At 37.0% G+C, this 22,866-nt stretch overlaps 4 protein-coding genes across 4 annotated transcripts; 2 read left to right on the top strand and 2 right to left on the bottom strand.

Moving 5' to 3' along the window:
• Nucleotides 1-2,174: 2,174 nt before the first annotated feature.
• LOC132277955 (F-box protein At5g07610-like) lies at nucleotides 2,175-8,212 on the top strand. The gene is made up of 3 exons (XM_059779791.1): nucleotides 2,175-2,667; nucleotides 2,824-2,953; nucleotides 8,080-8,212. Exons 1-3 carry the CDS (start codon nucleotides 2,175-2,177, stop codon nucleotides 8,210-8,212), a joined length of 756 nt encoding a protein of 251 aa, XP_059635774.1.
• Nucleotides 8,213-8,842: 630 nt separating this feature from the next.
• Nucleotides 8,843-9,646, bottom strand: LOC132277956 (receptor kinase-like protein Xa21). The gene has a single exon (XM_059779793.1). It carries the CDS (start codon nucleotides 9,644-9,646, stop codon nucleotides 8,843-8,845), a length of 804 nt encoding a protein of 267 aa, XP_059635776.1.
• Nucleotides 9,647-13,029: 3,383 nt separating this feature from the next.
• Nucleotides 13,030-14,604, top strand: LOC132279147 (F-box protein At5g07610-like). Its single transcript, XM_059781079.1, has one exon. It carries the CDS (start codon nucleotides 13,111-13,113, stop codon nucleotides 14,377-14,379), a length of 1,269 nt encoding a protein of 422 aa, XP_059637062.1. The 5' UTR covers nucleotides 13,030-13,110; the 3' UTR covers nucleotides 14,380-14,604.
• A 6,359-nt stretch (nucleotides 14,605-20,963) lies between these two features.
• On the bottom strand, nucleotides 20,964-21,614 carry LOC132277957 (uncharacterized). Its single transcript, XM_059779794.1, has one exon. It carries the CDS (start codon nucleotides 21,612-21,614, stop codon nucleotides 20,964-20,966), a length of 651 nt encoding a protein of 216 aa, XP_059635777.1.
• Nucleotides 21,615-22,866: the final 1,252 nt, after the last annotated feature.

Here is a 22,866-nt window from a genome sequence, read left to right on the forward strand (position 1 = left end):
GTATTTAAGCCTAACAGGGTATACCTCTACCATCATAGCCAGCTATGCATCCCAATGCATATACGCTCCCTAACCGTCGATCTTAAGACTCAAGCTCATATCGCGGTACCATAATATATATTTAAAATCCTTCATTTTTCAAGGTAGTGCTGCTCAACTGTTCGTTGCTAAGATACGAAATGTAAATAGGATTTAAATGTTATAATTAAATTAATTTCTTTAATCCAGAATAGGTAGGAGTAAACGTTTTGATCTAATCCGTACTTACTATGCCACCGTCCCATACCGGTGCATATAATCCACAAAAGAAATCCAATAATTGACAAAACAGAATAGTAGTTCATCAATTAAAATCCAGAATGGGTAGGAATTAGCGTTCTGATCTAATCCATACCTAATATACCACCGTCCCATACCGGTGCATATAATCCACAATCAATCCAATAATTGATAAAATAGATAAAGCAGTTCATCAATTTAAAATCCAGAATAACATCCATGTAAATGACATAACAGAATTTAATGGTTCATCAATTAAAATTCAAAATAACATCCGTGTAATTGATAGAACAAAATTTAACGGTTCATCAATTAAAATCCAAAATAACATCTATGTAATTGATAGAATAGAATTTAATGGTTCATAAATTAAAATTCAAAATAACATCCATGTAATGGATAGAACAGAATTTAATGGTTCATTAATTAAAATCCAAAATAATCATAATAAAATCTAATATATATATATATATATATGACCCTATTATGCATCCAATACAAATTTAAAAATCATGTCCCAGTCATTTAAATTACTAAAATCAGATTAAGCAATTAAATCATTTATATCCATTAACAGTATGCAAACTTTGTTTAAACTTTCACACTGTTCAATTCCATTAGCATATAGGCATTAAATATGCAACATGAGGCTTAATATAACATGAAATAATATTTAGAATCCTTAATATCAACCCAGAATAGTCCAGGAATCCAAAAATATCAAAACAGTACCTAAACCCATGTCCAGTACACCTTTAGGCATGAGAGCAAGCTCTCAAAAGTTGAGAGCCAGCTCCCCTACCTTGGGAGTCAGCTCTGTGACTTGGGAGCTCCATGGAGCTTAATATAACATGAAATAATATTTAGAATTCTTAATATCAACCCAGAATAGTCCAGAAATCCAAAAATATCAAAACAGTACCTAAACCCACGTCCAATACACCTTTAGGCATGAGAGCAAGCTCTCAACCAATGGGAGCCGACTCCCCCACCTTGGGAGCCAGCTCTGTGACTTAGGGAGCCAACTCCCTCAATCAATGAAACCGGCTCTCCCTCTCTCACGCACTCTCTCTTTCACGCACGCACGCAGAGAGAGAGAGAGAGAGAGAGAGAGAGAGAGAGAGAGAGCCAGCCAGCCGTGGCCAAATACATTGGCAAATATATTACTCCAAGTAGGAATAGTCTAGCCTTTTACACGCACGCATATATATATATAGAGAGAGAGAGAGAGAGAGAGAGAGAGAGAGAGCCGTGGCCAAATACATTGGCAAATATATTACTCCAAGTAGGAATAGTCTAGTCTTTTACTCGACAAAAATGTTGGCCATCACGGCAACGACAACGAAATCTCCTCACCGGAGGAGGACTGCAACCAAACGCCGTCGTCGGCCGCCGCCACCACAATTGCCGGAAACGACGACCTCTTGACGGAGATCCTAGTCTGCACGCCCTTCATGTCTCTGGTCAGATTCAAATCTGTGTCCAAACACTGGTTTTCCCTCATATCTGCCTCCCATCTCTCTTTCAACCGCATTCTGCGACGCAGACCCTCCGGCGTCTTCCTCCGGAAAAGCCCTCTTTATCCCTGCGACTACACGTCCGAATTCGAGTTCGTTTCATTCAGCAGCAACAACCACAATCTCTCCGGAGCCTTCAATTTAGCGGACGATCCTTCAGTTGTCAATATCTTACAGTCTTGCAATGGCTTGTTGCTCTGTTCAAATTTTAGAAAAATTGTCTGAAAAACAACTCACAATTATTATATATACAATCCAACAACCAAGCAATACTCAACGCTTCCACCTCTAAGTGGAACTGAATTTACTGTTTACGGTTATGGTTTGGCTTTTGATCCATTGAAATCTATTCATTATACTGTTATTTGCTTTTGGTGTATGAAAGAGTATTCCGTTTTTTACGACTATACACTCTATATTGATGTATATTCATTGGAGACTCGGTCTTGGAGGTCACTTGGGAAACCATTTGAAATCAAAACCTCAGACTATTCGGGGCTCGCAAATGGAGTCTTTTGTAACGGCTCGATTCATTGGATTAATATTAGTGGGCTTTCGTTCCGCTTTGATGTTGATCATGAGTATCTTGAAAGATTGCCGATGATTCCGGTTTCGGGGAATATTAGGGAGAGGAAGAATAGGTACTTTGGTGAGTCTAATGGTCATTTATTTCTTATAGAGAATTATCAGACTGTGAGAACACAATTTGATGTTTTTGAGATTGAGAGGGACTACTCTAAATGGTTTGTGAAGTATCGCGTTGATCTTGTTGGAATTGTAAATGCATTTCCAGAGATGGATGCTTACTCCATACTTAATCTTGTACGAGAAGAGGATGAAGATGAGTCATCGCTGCTGTTGCACGTACCCGGTAAGGTCTTATCTTATAAACTTAAGGATAATACTTTCAAGGAGCTTCATAATTTGGCACCCGGAAAATTTCATAAAAAGGGTTCTTTACTATTTGGATGTTTTGATGCTTATATATACACAGAGACTCTTGCTTCAGTTTGATGCTTATACACAGAGATTTTGATGGCTGCCTCTGGCATCATGTCGTGCCATAATGGTAGTTTTATCAATGATATTAGACGTAATGCCAATTGGTATGTCCAGATCACATCATTGGATGCATTATTCAATGTTGGTGCTGGAAAGTATGAAATTTGTCAGACACTTGAAAAGAAAGTAATTTCAATCTTCATGTAATATGCCTGACTGGATTTTGGTAGTGTTAGTATGCCTATTTGGTTGAACCATTTTTGCTAGCTTAGGGTGAGACAACTTTTGATGCATTGAGCTACTTCTGCCACACTTGACAAAGTCCATGTTTTCTTACTCGAGTGAAGTTGTAAGTTAGGCTTTAAATCGTTTGTGCGTGTTTATATATAAGTTCTTGCATACATGCCTCATGTTTTTGTAGTGTTCCCTCTGCCTCAAAAAATTTGCAACTTTAAGGTGTCCAACCTGTATCATTAAGTACCAAGCTGTTTCTTTGTTTTCCATATTTGTGTGAGCTCTGTTGCTTTATCTTCCTTTTCCCACCTCTTTAGAATTGGATTGCATCAATGATGAAATTCTTTTTTGCTTGATTATGATGAGAATCGTCTTGTTTTGGTTATCACAACCATATCATTTGTGTGATTTCATATTAGCCGAACAGATAAATCATAGTTTCCGAATTTCGAGTTTCCTTTAGCAGGACCGACACTAATGAGTATTTTTCCTTCAATTGTTGAATTTTCCAGCTAAAATTTAGTGGAGATATTGAAATTTTTGGGTTTGAATTGTGGACAGTCTACTTGAAAAGTGGCTTTGGTTGTTTTTGGTTCTTTTGGTGTATATCAAATATTGAAGGAGGAATGTCTTAGCCTTGTTGAATAGGGTTATAGGGGCAAAACAAAGTTTAATCAGATTGGGGTTTGGCTTCTAAAGCAAGTGGTTGAAAATTATAAAAATAAACAGTAATAGAAAGAGAATCTTAGTTTCACTCTTAGGGTCCTTTTTATATATCGTTCCTGGAGTTTGAATTGCATCTCACAGTACATAAAGAAATATAATTAATAGTGATGTTCTCTAAACTTTTTTCTATAAATTGAATCGCTGCATATAAGTAGACATCTAAGTAATACTAACTCTAATATGATTTGAAATTCGTACTTACTAAAAAAAAAGAAAAAGAAAAAGAAAGAGAAAAACTATGACTCGATATATAATTATATATATAGTTTTTTTTTTTTTTGATAAGTATAATTATATATATAGTTATATAGACATACAGATGAGTTAAAGCCTGACCTACAACGACTTACTTGAGTGAAGTTGTGATACATATACGTTTGTAGACTTTACTGTGTGTGTGCAGACATTCAAGTCATCTCTTTAATATTGATTGCCGAAATAATTTCCTTTCTTATTGGGAACTTGTTTCACTGTCTCCTCTTTTTGATGAGTGTCATTGCAGGCCAGCATCCATGATGTTCCATGTCATGTTCTTACTTTATCCTTTGACGAGTTGCACTACAGCTTAGTATATATATATATATATATATATTGAGGTGGTGTTGAAGGTTTGTGGTGGTTTTTTAGTACAGTATGAATGGACAGTAATGCCATTTGGATTAAAAAATGCCCCTTCAGAATTTCAACATATTTTGAATGACATATTTAATCCTTTTACTGAATTTTCTATTGTTTATATTGATGATATTCTCATATTCTCAAAATCAATAGATCAACATTATAAACACTTGAAAATTTTCAAAGATGTTATTTACCGAAGTGGTTTAGTTGTTTCTGCTCCTAAACCAGATTTACGAGGTTATTCATCAAATCTTGATGTATAGCCAAGTCTGTAAAATCAACCACAATACTGACCCAACCATTGCTAAGTTTGTTGTTGCTGGTTTTACAGGAATCCTTAAAGGATGGTGGGATAATGTTCTCACTGACATTCAGAAAGCTGAAATCTTTGCGGCTACCAAGATGATATCAAAGTACAAAATACAACAGAATGATTATCCAGCCAAAAATGGGTCACTGGGCTTGTGTACCTCGGCCCTTATTTATAGGCCCAGGTCCCTCTTACAAGTGGGAGGGTCTCTCGAGATCTTCCTAGGTAACTTTGATAGTCCTACTGAGTACAATAGGGGTATCTCAGTCTTTATGCTAGGGTTAAGTACTATTTCATTAAATGCCCATCCCTTCGAAGACGGCGGTAAATGAGACTCATGTGATTGATACCTTCCTACTCGAGATACGTGAGAGTCTCGCCCTTTGGGCTGCCGAGGTGCTTGACCCTAGTGAGCCTCGGTGACGCTCAATGTGACAGGTGGCTTGAAAGGAGAGTAATCCCCTACAAGGTTCATGTATGCATGATTTTAATTTTCCAAAAAAATATTGTTTCTAATTCCTTATTTTTACTATAGTATGTGAAGTTTTAATATGATTGAAATTTTAATGTATCATGTCACGAAAAAAAATAAAAAATCTATCTATCATATAATTTCCTATTTGGACTTCATGAACTATGGCGAGCTTCCTATATAAATTTCTCTTTTCAAAAAATGTTGTTTAGAGGTTGAAGTTTTGAACTTTGCATGAAATTAGGGTTTGAGTTAAAGTTATTCATGATTTGTTGGGTTGATCTTGGTATTGGTCTATAGAACTAAGCCAAATTCCCTTATATTGCTTTAGGACAAACGAATTTCGACCTGGAGCAGAATGTTACACTCTTTGTCGTAGTTGTAAAATACTAGATCAGGAAGACAACAACTATAAAGTATTTTTATGATGGTCATTCGACTCGGATTGGGGTATACTAGTAGTAGAGTAGTCTATACTCTTTGAGAGACTACAAAAATGTTTGCCACCTGCGTTTCCGGACTCACCCGGAGGTGTCCTTGCGCAAGGATCCACCCCCCAGGTTTGTACCCTACGGTGGATCCCTAAGGGGCCCTGCGTGGAGGAGTTCCTAAGTAATCAAGAAAAAAAAAATATATGTTAGCCACCATAGACGCCAACAACGAAATATCCTCACCAGAGGAGACTGCCACCAAACGCTGTCATCAACGGCCACTACAATTGCTGGCTATGACATCTCGACAGAGATCCTCATCTGCACGCCCGTCAAGTCTCTGATCAGATTCAAATCTGTGTCCAAACATTGGTTCTCTCTAATCTCTGCCTCCCATATCTCACTCCTCCACACTGCGACACCCAAACCTCAGACCCTCTGGCCTCTTCCTCCGGAAATCCCTCTCTCGCCTCCGCCCCACCAAGTCCGAATTCGAGTTTGTTTCATTCAGCAACAACAATCTTTCTGGAACTTCCTTCAGGTTTCTCAATTTTGTGGACGATACTTCAAGTATCAAAATCTTACAGTCTTGCAATGGCTTGTTTCTCTGTTCTACTTTCCGAAAATTTGTCCAAGAATCAATTCCTGATTATTATATATACAATCCCACCACCAAGAAATACTCAACACTTCCACCACTCACCGGAACTAAATCTTCCACTTGTTTCGGCGCTGGTTTGGCTTTTGATCCAATGAAATGTATTCATTATACAGTTATTTGCTTTCATGGTGAGGCCAATAAGCCTATATATTATTACCGCATCCATGATCCAATGAAATATGTATATATGTGTATATATATATATTCATTATACAGTTATTTGCTTTCATTTTATTAGGATTGAGAGTTCAACACGTGTAACTCAACATGTTATAATAGTTAATATGACTATATACGTTACCTGTTTAAACTCGACTACATATGTTAAGTTATTTCAACATAAACCTTGACTACGCGTTATTATTATTTTTCTTATTTTAAATATTTGAGTTAATTGTGACAATTTTTTTTAGTATTTATTATTTAATTAAATATTAAATATCTAGTTTGGATAAATAACATAAACAAGTCATTAAACGGGTTAACACGTTAACTTAATAAACAAATCGGGTTAGTATCGAGGGTTCTTGATACTATTATTAAAAGGGTCAGATTTGGGTTTACCTATTTAGTAGAATACTCTTATATAGACACGATACGATTATGACCGACGAACACAAATTGTTACCCCTACTCTACATGTTTTTCGCCAGCTCAGCCAACCGGTATAGTGTTGACCACTTTTATTACTATGTATTATTTTTATTTGAGAGAAATAGAGGAATTTTGTTCATATATTACAAACAATATTGAGATCTTTGCCGGTGAGGATGTATGTCATCCTTCCTAACTGTTGATGTAAACAAAAAAACATAGAGACGCATTCTCTTTAATTATTAAATAAAAAATGGTAGAGTACAAACTCACTTACAAAATCTGATTTGGTGGGTTAATTATCATACCTGATTTGGTAATTAAAATAGGTGTGACTATTTGTTTATTGTTATATTAACTGATGAAGACCTAAGTATTGTCGTTACATATATTTATATATACAAAAAGAGGGAGAGAGTCTACAATTCGACAAAGACTTTTCAGCATGTTACTATGTCATCGCTATTATCAGTAATATGACAAGAAGTGCATTTAGTTAATCCTGGTGACACTAGTCCATATAATCATTTGGCCATTTCGCAACTATATACTTTATATATGATGAAGGGTTGTAACTAAGTTACAAATGAATCGAGCCGAGTTGAGTTTGGGTGTGTTTGGGCTAGCTTCATTTGTATATGTGGGTCTGCTCGGGTTCGGAACTCGGCTCGTTTAATAAAAATATTTTTAAAAAAATAAAATAAAAAATAATTTGTTTTCAAAATTAATTTTTATTTCACCAAAAAATAAAAAATAAAATAAAAAATCCAGAAGGTAACTTGTAAAATAAATATAAGGGAAAAGTGCAAGAAACCCGCCTGAACTATTAGGGTTTTGCAATTAACTCCCTGAATTACAAGAAACCCACTTCAACTTTGATTTTGTTGCAGTTAAGGACAACCGGTCACTGAAAAAATCAAAAAACATATTTAACCTTCCTAAAACAGCTAGTTTCCATAGCTATAAACTTAAATGGAAGACATAGAGGATGACGTGGACAGTGCATTCTCATGGACCAATAAGAATTTGACAACTAATATTGTAATATTCCAAAAAAAAAAAAAAAAGTCAAACAAATTAACAAACCAGAAAATGAAAAAATAAAAAATAAATAAAAACCTCATTCCTGTGGGTTCATAACAGTTCCAGAGAGAAGGTGAAAGTGAAGAAGCCTAGGGGTTCCACGTAATAGAAGACTTGGTTTTTCCATGGGAGTGATTCCGCCGGTGTAGTTGTGGGGACGGTGGTGATGGTGCCATCGGTGGGGATGGCCAGGATGCTGGAGGAGTTGATTTCGATTGTGCCACAAATGGGTTCGCGATGGCGATGGCGATGAAGACGGATATGGATATTGAGTTGTTTTGATTTGTAAAATTGTGATAAGGTTGTGCATGTGTGGTTCCTTCTAAATGGGTTCACAGTGGCCATGGAGATACAAAACCCACAAAGAGGAAATAAGGAATCTGACCAAGGTCGACGTCGTGCTCGCCAATGGTGGATCTATTGTCGCCGGACCTTTATTATTGTAGTGGATATCTATATATATCGCGCATACAAATGTCTCTGTATTCTTTTCTTGCATGAATAATAATTTTTTATTTTTTATTTTTTATTTTTATTTTTGTGATTGAGGTGTAAATTAGATATCATTGATGCAAATATTGCAGAAATTAATTATGATATCGAGACCGATTGAGGTGTAACTTTTTTGGCCTTCTTCTCTGAAGAGAGCTTGAATGGCATGGTGGGACTTGAAACTTTCGGACACCACATAATGCTTCATTCGACATGAAGGATTGACTTGTGAAGTTTACAAATGGTCCGGTGGTGGGAATTTCTCCTCTTAACCTATTGAAAGATGCATTGAAATACTTAAGAAACAAGAGTGACTCTATTGACTTTGGAATTTCACCCGAGAGATTGTTGTAAGATAGATCCAAATTTTCCAAGCTTATCAAGTTGCCAAAGGACATAGGAATAGGTCCTTGTAATCCATTATGTGCCAAAGAAAGATTGATTATTATGTGCCAAAGAAAGATTGATTAAGGTTTGCAGACCTCCAATTGTGCTAAGGATATTACCTGAAAAGCTATTCAATGATAAACCTATTTGTATTGCGGCCTTTAAAGTTCCAATCTCCGAGGGAATTGAGCCATTTAAAGAATTTGAGGACAAGTTCAAATACAAAATATCTTCAAGGCTGAACAGATTTGTGGGTATTTTTGAGGTTAATCTGTTGGAATCCAGAAAAAGTTCTCTTAGAGATGTAACATTCCCTAGACAAGCTGGAATTGGACCAAAAAGGTCATTTTCACCCAGATCTAATGATCCCAATTTGTGTAAGAGGCAGAGATCATTTGGAATGGACCCTTGTTTCCTGTTAAATCCAAGATCTAAAACTTGAAGCCTTGATAACTTGTTCATTGTGGTTGGAATAAATCCAGTGAAGCCATTACCATGTAGACCGAGGAAAGCCAAATTGCTCAAGTTACCAATGTGGTTGGGAATTCTGCCCTTAATTTCACAATAACTCGCACTGATCCTTTGAAGCGAAGTGGAGAGATTCCCAATGGAAACTGGAAGCATGGAATTAAGAGGATTTTCGTCTACCCGCAAAATCTTTAAACGTCGGCAATTCGTCAAGGCAGTAATAAGGCTCAATTCTGGGTTTGGAGATTCACTGATTAAATTATTTCCTGAGAGGTTTAGAATTTCGAGGAGTTCCAAGTTACGGAGTGAGTTGGGAAGTGAATGGGTGAAATTGTTATTGGAAAGATCCAAAACAATGAGTCTGGACATATTTGAGATAGAGTGAGGGATAATTCTATTGAGGTTATTTAGACCAAGGTATAATTCTTCAGGATTCGATAACCTAATACTTGACGGAAGTTTGCCTGAAAGATGGTTTTTCACAAAATTAATGATCAATAGTTTTGACATGTTGAAAATTGTTTCTGGAATCGGTCCTTTGAAGCTATTGAAACCTAAATTTAAATACTCTAGATTGCAAAGTTTTTCAATTTCTTGTGGTATTACACCTGCAAAAATTAAAATTAACATTTTGGTCGTACATGTACATTTTTTTTCAATCTAACTACATCGTTTTATGTCATGCTTCGGATGCTTTTATACGCTAAACCAAAACTGAATCAGAAATGCCCTATGGGAGAGTGAGTGCACATAAGTTCTAAATTAACCTATCTAGTTTGGTAACTACATTGCAAATAATTTATTTTTTTAAAAAATTGTGGGATAATTAGCAAAATAAATAATAATTTTTTAGTATAAAGAACAAATTTTGCCGGCAAATTATTTCTTAATAAGATTTTAAAGCATTTGAATATATCCACATACTATCATACATTTATTCCTCTAAGTAATCAATATACGACATATATACATTGTTATAAGATAAAGTCATTGCATATATACATTGTTATAAGATAAAGTCATTGCATATATATGCAAGCGCACATGGCCGAATAAAGTAAAGAAGAGAAGCAAAATCTATCTTACCTTTCAAGTTGTTTTGGTCAAGAAATAACTCTTTCAGGAACGTTAAGTTCCCAATCTCTCTTGGTATTTCTCCATTGAATTTGTTTTTTGACAACCACAAGATTTGAAGTTCCTAGCATTCACGTAATGGAATTTGGCCATCGAATTGGTTAGAGGACAAATCAAGCCAGTAGAGTTTTGGAAGACTATAGCACATATCCGTTGGAAGATTACCGGACAGGCTATTATTGTCGGAACCAATTATTTCCAGTAAGGAGATGTTGAAGAAAGAGGTGGGTATGGAGCCCGAAAGCTGGTTCATCCCAATGACCAAAATCTTCAGATTAGCAAGTTTGCCAATTTATTTAGGAATGTTTCCTGTAAGGTACGTAGTTGAGAGAAATTACCTCTATCTTAATTTGGGACATCATAATAGAAACTAATGTTGATGGATAGGCTATGTCTTTATTCATCCTAGTAATTAATTAATATACGTGATTAACAGAGCACAAATTCCAAAATTAACAAAATCTTGTCACTTTATAAGATAAAGTCCTTGCATATATATATGCAAGCACACATGGATAGAGCAAGGGAAAACAAAAGCACAAACAACTATCATACATTTCAAGTTGTTTACGTTAAGATATCACTCTTCCAGGATGGTTAGGTTGTTAATCTCTCTTCGTATTGCTCCACTGAATCTGTTATATGCCAATGACAATATTTGAAGTTCCGAGAATTCATGTAAAATGGAAATAATTTGGCCATCGAATTGGTTATAGGACAGAACAAGTCGGTAGAGTTTTGGAAGACGGTAGCACATATCTACTAGAAGATTACCCGACGCTATCGACGAAGAATTGGTTATAGGACAGAACAAGTCGGTAGAGTTTTGGAAGACGGTAGCACATATCTACTAGAAGATTACCCGACGCTATCGACGAAGAACAGACTCAGTCGTTAATGCATTTCCTGAGATTCCAACCGAAGGTTTGGGAATTTTAGGCTAATATTTCTTTTTTGCTTTCATCAGTGCGTGATTTTTCTAATGGGATGAACATGTATCAGAGAGAACATAGTGAAGAAGATGAATAGTGATTATAACTATGTGTGTGTGTGTGTGTGTGTGTGTGTGTGTGTGTGTGTTGATCATAAAGAAGTCACAAGGCAGTGTTTGGGCGTTAAGGATTTGGGTGTAACCGTGTAATGGTTAGAGGCATTAGTGTCTTTTCATGCTCATAAGGGCGTTATAGTCATTAAAATTATATTGTGTGTCACGTGACCATCACATGGTCACTTTACCGACCGGAGCCTTGCCGGATGGGGCAATCTACAACAAAAATGCATAGTACAGGGGGGTTAGTTGCAATTTTTGTAATTTAGGGGGGTTAATTGCTGATTTTTTAATAGTTCAGAGGAATTTTTTGCACTTTTCCCTAAATATAAGAATAATGTACATCAAGCCCATAATATAGACAAGGCTAAATTAAACGATACAACCCAAATAAGGCACCCCAATGATGCTTTCAGCTTCAATCAGCAAAATCTAACCCATAAGCCCAAAAACAAAGCTCAAAGTCACATGTATTCTCAAAGTCACTATCCTGAATCATTATTACTTTATGAGTAATGATAGAGGAATCGAACATGAATCCCCGAATTAACACCGAATTTGACGTGATTGGCTATACTTATCATGTGTTAAACAATTATTTTTTTAGAATTGTTTAACTAGATGAGGTGGACAAAAACACGTCAGATTCGGGACTTATTCGGGTAAATCATTCGGTGGCCCTATCATTTTCCTTATTTTATATATATAAATATGTATAGATATATAACGAACCCGAGCTTTGTTCACGAGCCTTAATGAACCCATGTTTACAAGATTATACGAACTGAGCCCAACATTGTTCGAACTAGCCTCATTTGTTAAACGAACCTGAAAATTAGGTTCAGACTCGACTCATTTACTAAACGAACAAATTCAAGCTGAACTCTTAACGATCCGAACCCGAACTGTTCCCTAATTATAACATAAGTTTTTAAAGGTAATATGTGTATTGTTTGATGGTGCCTTTTATGAGAAACAAGGCGTGTCTTCAATGAGACACAAGTCACTCAAAAGAGAGATTTGTTGCAGCCTATGGCATCATTGCTCGTCGATAATCATGGTTTTACCAATGATATTAGATGCATGCCAATTTGTAAGTCGAGATATTAAATTAGCCGTACCTAATTGGATGTATTATTTATTATTGTGAAAGTAAAAAAAAATTTCTTCCACCTAACTATATTTTGGGACGGAGGGAGTAAAATTTAGAATAGCTCCAAAGTGAGTAAAATTTAGAATAGCTCCAAAGTGCAAGTATATTTGTATGCCATTCATTAAAAAATTTGTTCAGTGTTTTCTATTCTTATTTCTTCTATGTCAAATGATATATAATAGGGAGTATTAGTAATAAATAAATATAAAAATTATAACATATTTTTTTATTTTTAAAGAAATGCAAACTGGACTAAAAAAAATCATTTATCCCCATTTTTTTTTTTGACACCAGATGTCTCATTTTTGGAGTATGTAAATAGTGGGCCGAGTCAACGCTCCACCTCAACAACGTAGCCAAAACAACACGTACAGTTGGGGTCCACAACTCCGATGCTAACATACTCGGTCGACTGACCTCCTGGTATCAGTCAAGCTTTCAACACTTTACATTGGCCAGTTTCCTCGAGCTAGTAGTATAGTCTTTAGTCGACAAAAAATGGTGCCAATCACAGGCAACGACAACGAAATCTCCTCGCCGGAGGAGGACTGCCACCAAACGACGTCGTTGGCCTCCACCACAATCGCGGGAAACGATGACCTCCTGACGGAGATCCTAGTCTGCACGCCCTTCAAGTCTCTGATCAGATTCAAATCTGTGTCCAAACACTGGTTTTCTCTCATCTCTGCCTCCCATCTCTCTTTCAACCGCATTCTGCGACGGAGACCCTCAGGCCTCTTCCTCCGAAAAACCCCCCTTTTCCTCTGCGACTTCATGTCCGAATTCGAGTTCGTTTCATTCAGCAACAACAATCACAATCTCTCCGGAGCCCTCAATTTCGCGGACGATCCTTCAGGTATCAAAATCTTACAGTCTTGCAATGGCTTGTTGCTCTGTTCAACTTTTCGAAAAAGTGTCGGAAAAACAAATCACAATTATTATATTTACAATCCAACCACCAAGCAATACTCGACACTTCCCCCTCTCACTGGAACTGAATCTACTGTTTTCGGTTATGGTTTGGCTTTTGATCCATTGAAATCTATTCATTATACAGTTATTTGCGTAAGTAGTATGGATGAGTATAACGTTTTTTACAACCGTAAATGTGATTACTATATTAATGTATATTCATCGGAGACTCGGTCTTGGAGGTCATCTGGGAGATTTCAAACCTCATATTATATGGGGCTCACAGATGGGGTCTTTTGTAACGGCTCAATTCATTGGATTAGTCTCAGTGGGGCTTCTTTCCGCTTTGATGTTGATCATGAGTATCTTGAAACATTGCCGATTCCGGATTCCCGGGGTAGGAGGATTCCGGATTCCGGGGGTAGGAGGAGGGAGAGGAAGTATAGGTACTTTGGTGAGTCTAATGGCCATTTGCATCTTATAGAGAATTATCGGACTGTGACAACACAATTTGATGTTTTTGAGATGGAGAGAGACTACTCTAAATGGTTTGTGAAGTATCGTGTTGATCTTGTTGGAATTGTAAATGCATTTCCAAAGATGGATAGGAGCCGCCGTGACATTCGTTGTATGAATTATTATGCTTACTCAATACTTAATCTTGTTCGAGAAGAGGATGAAAATGAGTCATCGCTGCTGTTGCACGTACCCGGTAAGGTCCTATCTTATAAACTTAAGGATAATACTTTCAAGGAGCTTCATAATTTGGCACCTGGAAAATTTCACAAAAAGGGTTCGTTGCAATTTGGATGTTTTGATGCTTATTTATACACAGAGACTCTTGCTTCAGTTTGATTATATTTCTGTCAATGTATCACTCAAGATAGATATTTATGGCTGCCTCTGGCATCATTTCGTGCCAATAATGGTACTTTTATCAATGATATTAGATGTAATCCAATTGGTATGTCGAGATCTTAAATTAGCACTACGTCATTGAATGTATTATTCAATGTTGGTGCTGGAAATTATTAAATTTGTTAAACACTTGAAAAGAAAGTAATTTCAATCTTCATGATATATGCCTGACTGGATTTTGGTAGTGTTAAGTGTGTCTATTTGGTTGAACCATATTTGCTAGCTTAGGGTGAGACACCTTTTGATGCCTCGAGCTTGTTCTGCCACACTTGACGAAGTCTATGTTTTCTTACTCGAGTGAAGTTGTTAGTTAGGCTTTAAAGTGTTTGTGCGTGTTTATATCTTTAAGTTCTTGCATACATGCCTCCTGTTTTTGTAGTTTTCCCTCTCCTTCAAAATGTTTGCAACTTTAAGGGTGTCCAACTTGTATTGTTAAGTACCAAGCTGTTTCTTTGTTTCCCATATTTCTCATGGGGGACGGGAAATGCTGTTATATGTGTGAGTTCTGTTGCTTTATCTTCTCCCACCTCTTTAGAATTGGGTTGCATCAATGATGAAATTCCTTTTAGCTAGATTATGCTGAGAATCAAGTTGTTTTTGGTTATCACAACCACAACATTTGTGTGATTGCATATTAGCGGAACAGATAAATCATAGTTTCCGACTTTCAAGTTTCCTTCAGCAGGACCGACACTTAAGTATTTTTCCTTCAATTTTTCTATTTATGAAGCCTATGTAGCATAGGACAATGTTGCTTTTCAAGGCTGATTATTGTTGGGTTTTGCAGCTAAAATTTAGTGGAGATATTGAAATTTCTGGGTTTGAATTGTGGACAGTCTACTTGAAAAGTGGCTTTGGTTGTTTTTGGTTCTTTTGGTGTATGTCGAATTATTGAAGGAGAAATGTCTTAGCCTTGTTGAATAGGGTTATAGGGCCAAAACAAAGTTTAATCAAATTGGGGTTTGGCTTCTAAAATAAACAGTAATAGAAAGAGAATCTCAGTTTCACTCTTAGGGTCCTTTTTGATATATCGTTCCTGGAATTTGAATGGCATCTCATAATACATAAAAAAAACATAATTAATAGTGATGTTCTCTAAAACTTTTTTCTATAAATTGAATCACTGCATATAACTAGACATTTAAGTAATTCTATCTCTGATATGATTTGAAATTCATACTTGCTAAAAAAGAAAAAGAAAAATTATGACTTGATATATATACACATACAGATGGGTTAAAGCCTGACCTACAACAACTTATTTGAGTGAAGTTGTGATACATATAGTTTGTAAACTTTACCGTGTGTGTGCAGACATTAAAGTCATCTCTTTAAAATCGATTACCGAAATCATTTCCTTTCCTATTGGGAACTTGTTTCACTGTCTCCTCCTTCTGATAAGTGTCATTGAAGGCCAGCATCCATGATGTTCCATACCCTGTTCTACTGTATCCTTTGACGAGTTGCTGCAATATATATATATATATATATATATATATATATATTTTTCAGGTGGTGTTGAAGGTTCAAGTATACATGATTTTGATTTTCCAATTTTTTTTTTGGATCTAATACCTTATTTTTATTGTAGTATGTGAAGTTCTAATATGATTGAAATTTTATGTATCATGTCACAGAAAAAAAAAAAAAAAAAATCAATGTATCATATTATTTCCTATTTGGACTTAATGAACTATGAGGAGCTCCCTATATAATTTTCTCTTTTGAACAAATGTTGTTTATAGGTTGAAGTTTTAAACCTTGCACGAAATAAGGGTTTGAGTTAAAGTTATTCGTGATTTGTTGGGTAGATCTTGGTATTGGTCTATAGAACTAAGCCAAATTCCCTTATATTGCTTTAGGACCAACGAATTTCAACCTGAAGAGCAGAATGTTACACTCTTTGTCGTAGTTGTAAAATTCTAGATCAGGAAGACAAATAGTGTAAAGTATTTTATGGTTGCCATTTGACTCGGATTGGGGTATAATGGTAGTAGAGTAGTCTTAACTCCTCGGGACTCTACAAAAATGTTAGCCACCATAGGCACCAACAACGAAATATCCTCACCAAAGGAGGACTGCCACCAAACGCCGCGTCAACGGCCACCACAATTGCTGGCAACGACAACTTCTCGACAGAGATTCTCATTTGCACGCTCGTCAAGTGTCTGATCAGACTCAAATCTGTGCCCAAACACTGGTTCTCTCTCATCTCATCTCTGACTCCCATTTCTCTCTCCTCCACACTCTGCGACACCCCCAAACCGCAGAGCCCATGGCCTCTTCCTTCGGAAAAACCCCTCCTCTGTGCCCCTAGTCCAAATTTGAGTTTGTTTCATTCGATCTTTCTCGAGCCCCCTTCAGATCTCTCAATTTCGTGGACGATCTTTAGGTATCAAAATCTTACAGTTTTGCCCGGCATGTTGCTCTGCTGTACTTTTCAAAAAATAGTTGGTCTGATCCGATGATAAGTTTTATACTTTCCAGTTTCCTTCAGCAGGAAGCTAAAATTTAGTGGAGATATTACAATTTGTGGATTTGAATTGTAAAAATGAACAATAAAAGTAAAAGAGAATCTCAGTTTCACTCTTAGGTACTTTAGTCATCATTCCTGCTAGGAATTTCCTGGAGCTTGAGTTGCATCACACAATACTAAAACTAAAAGATATAATTAATTGTGGTATTTTGTAAGACTCTTTTCTATTAGACTGAATCTTGGCATGCTATATGTAGACATTTAATTAACTCTAACTTTAATAATGATTTGAAATTGATACTTACATTCACTTTAATAACTGTAACTTTATATACATTTACAGATAACTTAAAGCGTGACCTGCAGCGACTTGGTTGAGTGAAGTTGTGATGTACTATATACATTGGTAGACTTTGATATCTGCGTGTAGACATTTAAGTCTGTCTCTACCAAATTGATTGCCAAAATCATTTCATTTCTTACTAGGAACCTGTTTCATTTTCTCCTCTTTTTAAAAGTGCCAATGCAGGCCAGCATCGAAACTGTTCCATGTCCTGTATTTTTTATTGCATCCTTTGACGAGTGACACTGCAGATTAGTATTTCGACCTCAGGTTGCAGAATGTTGGAGTCTCTGTACTAGTTATATGGTACTAGATCAGGAAGACAAAAAGTATAGGGCATTTTTTGTCTCTTCTTCAAATGATAAATTGCCAGTGCATTAAGGTGAGGATGATGGGTGAGACTGGTGAGTTTTATTTTGTTGCTGCGCTTGTTCAGTCATATGTATTTGTTTGGTCTTTGTATAAATTTTCATAAGCTTGGTGATTTGGTTGAAATAACTACTGTGCAATTGTCCACCGGGTGATATAAAAGATCGAGAGGAAGACACATGCACAGTTTCCGCCTAAAATATAGTATAAAAACTCGATTTTGGCCTAATCATCCATGGACTCTCTTATCAAAAACAGACAAACGACGGAGTACCATAATCAATAACATGGAATAACGATTATAACAATGATGTGGCTTGGCCCTTTAGAATCAAGAAGTCATGGTTGCTCTAATGGTTAAAGTCATTTGGTTTTTGAATCTTGGCAAGTACCATTAGTTTAAAAATAAAATCTGGCAGAGTGCTGGAAACGGCCGGCCAAGAAAGAGACCGTAGTCCGAGGAGCCTGCTAAATGGTGATTCAATACAGATTAAACGTCTTTAAATAAAGTAGTAATTATACTTCAACCGAGTGGGTTTGCAACCAACTCTCCTCACTTAGTCGGCAACATTATGCTGCCGATCAGCTTCGGAAAGAAAAAAAAAATTCTTACCGATCACAGGCAGCGACAACCAAATCTCCTCACCAGAGGAGTACTGCCACCAAATGCTGTCGGCAGCACCCATCAAAATTGCCAACAACAATGGCCTATTGTCGGAGATCCTCATCTGCATGCCGGTCAAGTCTCTCATCAGATTGGAATCTGTGTCCAAACACTGGTTCTCTCTCATCTCTGCATCCCATTTCTCTCTCCTCCACACTCTGCGACACCCACACCTCACACCCTCCGCTCTCCTCTGGCCTCCACGCCATCAAGTCCGAATTCGAGTAAGTTTCGATCAGCAACAGCAATCTCTCTGGAGCTCCCTTCAGGTATCTCAATTTCGTGGACGATCCTTCAGGTATCAAAATCTTAATAGTCTTGCAATGGCTTGTTTCTCTGTTGTACTTTCCGAAAATTAATCCGAGAAAAAACTCTTGAATATTATATATACAATCCCAGCGCCAATAAATACTCGACGCTTCCTCCTCTCACTGGAACTGAATCTTCCACTTGTTCTGGAACTGGATTGGTTTTTGATCCATTGAAATCCATTCATTATACAGTTATTTGCTTTCTATATATAAGTACCGTATCGATGTATATTCATCAGAGACTCGGTCCTGGAGGTCATATGGAGATTCATTTGAGATCTCATATGATATCTGGAACGGTGATGGGGTTTTTTTGTAACGGCTCGATTCATTGGATTAGTCCCGGTGGGGCTTCTTTTCGCTTCGACATTGACGTGAAACAATTCCAATGATTCCATTTACTTATGCGGGTTGGGAGCAGAGCAGGTTCAGGTACTTCGGTGAGTCTAATGGCCATTTGCATTTTATAGTAAGTTATGGGTCTTGGAAAATGCAATTTGATGTTTTTGAGATGAAGAGGGGCTACTCTAACTGGTTTGTGAAGTATCATGTTGATCTTGCTAGAATTATAAATGCATTTCCAGAGATGGATCGGAGAGACCCTGGCTCTCCTAGTAGGAATTATACTTACTCTATTCTTTGTGTTGTTCGAGAAGATGATGAAGATGAGTCCTCGCTCCTGTTGCGCGTACCCAGTACGGTCTGATCTTATAAGTTTAAGGATAATACTTTTAAGGAGCTTCATAATTTGGCAGCACCTGGAAAATTTCAGGAAAAGGGTTCTTTGCAATTTGAACGTTTTGAAGCTTATATATTCACGGAGACTCTCGCTTTGGTTTGATGATATTTCTGTACATTCTTTCTTTCTTATTGAATCTGCCTTTGTGATTTTCGTACATGTTTGAATAAATTACATGCATAGTTTCTTATTTTCGCCCTACTATTTATAGTTGCTGTCAATCGTAATTTGAATGGATTGGTTGTTTAAACTTTTAATAATCCGAACAGTAATTTTTAGTTTCACTGTCCTATTTATGTATGACTATATTAAAAAATTTCTAACTCTTGCAATTTGTGAGCACCAAATCCTGCCAAATAATTTTTTTTGTAAATATATGTAGTATGTACATAAACATAAGAATAAAGCTATTGAGAGTAACGTTTTTTTTTTTTTGAAAAATTAAGCGAATTGAATAGATAGAGAAAAAGATACAAGAAAGGCCTTTAGCCCAAACAGCCCACTAGAGGCAAATTACAAGCCCGAAGGCAAACCCAATCCAAAGCCCAGAGCTAAGGCCAACCCAAAGCAAAGAGAACTTCATGAAGCAGAAAGCCGATACAAGAAATCTCAAACACAGTTCCGGTGAGCAAACCATACTATGATGGGGATATACTGTGATGACCCTGTGGGCGGGTGTGCCGTGGGCGGATGCGAGAGACATTGTCAGGCTACCACACTGGCGAGCTACGGGTGCACAGTCCCACATCGCCTGGGTTGAGGAAAGGTGAAGTGCTTATATGTAAGTGTGTCATCTCCAATTGGTATGAGGCCTTTTGGGATGAAACCCAAGAGCAAAAACGTGCGGGCTCAGGCCCAAAGCGGACAATATCATACCATGTGGTGGAGTGGGTCGTTACAAATGGTATCAGAGCCTGACCCAGCCGGAAGTGTGCCGACGGGGACGTCGGGCCTCCAAGGGGGGTGGATTGTGATGACCCTGTGGGCGGGTGTGCCGTGGGCGGATGCGAGAGACATTGTCAGGCTACCACACTGGCGAGCTACGGGTGCACAGTCCCACATCGCCTGGGTTGAGGAAAGGTGAAGTGCTTATATGTAAGTGTGTCATCTCCAATTGGTATGAGGCCTTTTGGGATGAAACCCAAGAGCAAAACCGTACGGGCTCAGGCCCAAAGCGGACAATATCATACCATGTGGTAGAGTGGGTCGTTACATATACACTCCATGAAAATCAATCTGGTGGCCTCGGAGGGGGCCTGCAAAAAGAAGGCGAAAGATTCCAATTGCTCAGAATCGATCTAGAAGCCTCTAGAACCCTGCTCTGCGAAGTTGGATTCCTTCTGAATATGCGGTTGTTCCTCTCTTCCCATGTGTGGTAAACCAATGCTGAAAAACATACTTTCCTTAGAGTGTTGATTGGTGAGTTTGATCTCCATCGAACACTTATCCATAGAATCAAATCTTCCTAACTCTGAAAAGCTTTGTAGAACCTGCATCTATCTTGGACGAATTTCCAAAGAGGGGAAGAGAAGTTAAAGTTGAAGAATAGATGAGAATGAGACTCCATATCAGAATTGCAAAGGGTACAAAAGTTTTCATGGTTAGCCATGGCTCTGCAGTCAAGAGTTGGGAGTCTGCCTTGAACAGCCAACCATATGATAAATCTCATTCTCGGGATGAACTGCAGGACCATGATGAGATAGGTGGAAAATAGTATACTTCAAGCTGAATGAACCAGAAGGAGACACCAACCAAATCAATTTGTCCTTCCTGAAAGGAACAGGTTGCTGTAGGGAGAGGAGCTCAGGGATAGCTAAGGATAAATGGGGTGGAAAGCTCCAAGAGTTGTTGCCAATAAAGTGAGAAACTTTTGTGTGTTCATGGATACCCGATGAGGAGAGGATGGAAGGAGAAAATCGGAGGCATAGAGGCCCTCCAGAGGACCAATTATCCAACCAAAATGAGGTATCATTCCCATCCCCAATAAGATGTTTGATAAAATGCCTTGCCTGGTGTCTGAGTTGCAGAATTTTCCTCCAACTCCAAGAGTATGAGTGTGGAATTTTCAATGACCAGAGATTCTTACCTTTGATTAGGTGAATTCGACACCAATTCAACCAGATTCTATCTGTATTATCAGTGTGAAGATCCCAAATATATCTAAGGACAGCTGCACGGTTAGAAATTTCTAGGTTTGGCAGACCCAGACCCCCTTTAGCCTTAGGCTTACACACTGCTTCCCAATTAACCTTTCCTCCATTGGATTTCATCTCTGGGCCATACCATAAGAAGGATCTGAAAATCCTATTAAGTTCATTGATAATACTCTTTGGAAGAATGAAGATGCTGGACCAATAGAGCTGTGTAGATACAAGGACGGATCTAACAAGCTACAATCTACCTGCATAAAAGAGTGATCTTGCAGTCCAATGAGAGATTCTGTGAGTGATCTTCTCTATGAGTTCTCTACAATCATTAGCTTTAACATTTTTGTGAGCACCAAACCCTGCCTCCCGTTTCTCTCTCCTCTGCCCTCCCGTTTCTCTCGTCCACACTCTGCGACACCCATACCTTTTGTGTGTGTGAGAGAGAAGGGAAATAAATTAAATAACATAACTTGACATCAACAAAGGTAATCTACTTAGGCCTCTATTTCTTTATATTCTCATTGTTATTGAATTATTTCCTCATATCATAGAACTTCACATCAACAAAGGTACTTACCGAAAAGAAAATTTATAACAGAGAATATGTTTTTAAGAAAAATACAATTTTCAAATATCCTAAATTTGGTTTTGTTTTTCAAAGTGTAAAGTCAAGAGAATTAGAGAGAATAAATAGACTGAGAATATTTATTTAGTTCAAATAGTAAAATAATAGTATGAGTTTAATAACTATTAGTTAGTCAATATATTTATATATGTTACATATATATAAATTTTATATACTGCTTTCCGCAAGTATTTTGTTAAAATTAGTAATAATATATAGAGAGAGCATAGCGTAGTGGATATAAAATAATTTTGTTTATATAGTGTAGGGGACCGATTGATATAGAATTAATAGTAAATTTATTAAAATAATTTCTTTATTATAAAAAAAGATTATATTTGGTAATAATAAAGGTATAGCCTTATAGGGAATAGATAAGGCTGTTTTTATAATTTTGTCGGGAAAGGTTTTTACAATTTTGTTTTTTTGGTTAAATAAGGGTTTTTACAATGACTAAAAGATATACGCGAAAAAACAAATACGTAGTAAAAAAAAATTGGGCAAATTACACAAATCACCAGGTTTCTATATTGTGCATGTAGATAGAAGTTATAGCAATATTATAGAAAGGTCCATATTGAGCATTTGACCACAAAAAATAATATAAATTTACACTTTTGACCTTAAAATTAAAGTATTTATTTTTAATGAAAAAAATAAAAGATATTGTATATTGGGAAGTTTTATTTTTGCCCTTGAGTACACCCCCATCGCTTCCCTACCACATCACTCCTCTTTTCTCTCTCTAAA

Source organism: Cornus florida, unplaced genomic scaffold, assembly GCF_030987335.1.
Source record: "Cornus florida cultivar Cherokee Brave unplaced genomic scaffold, ASM3098733v1 CherokeeBrave_3.0.0_Hap2_Chr10, whole genome shotgun sequence".
Classification (NCBI taxonomy): Eukaryota; Viridiplantae; Streptophyta; class Magnoliopsida; order Cornales; family Cornaceae; genus Cornus; species Cornus florida.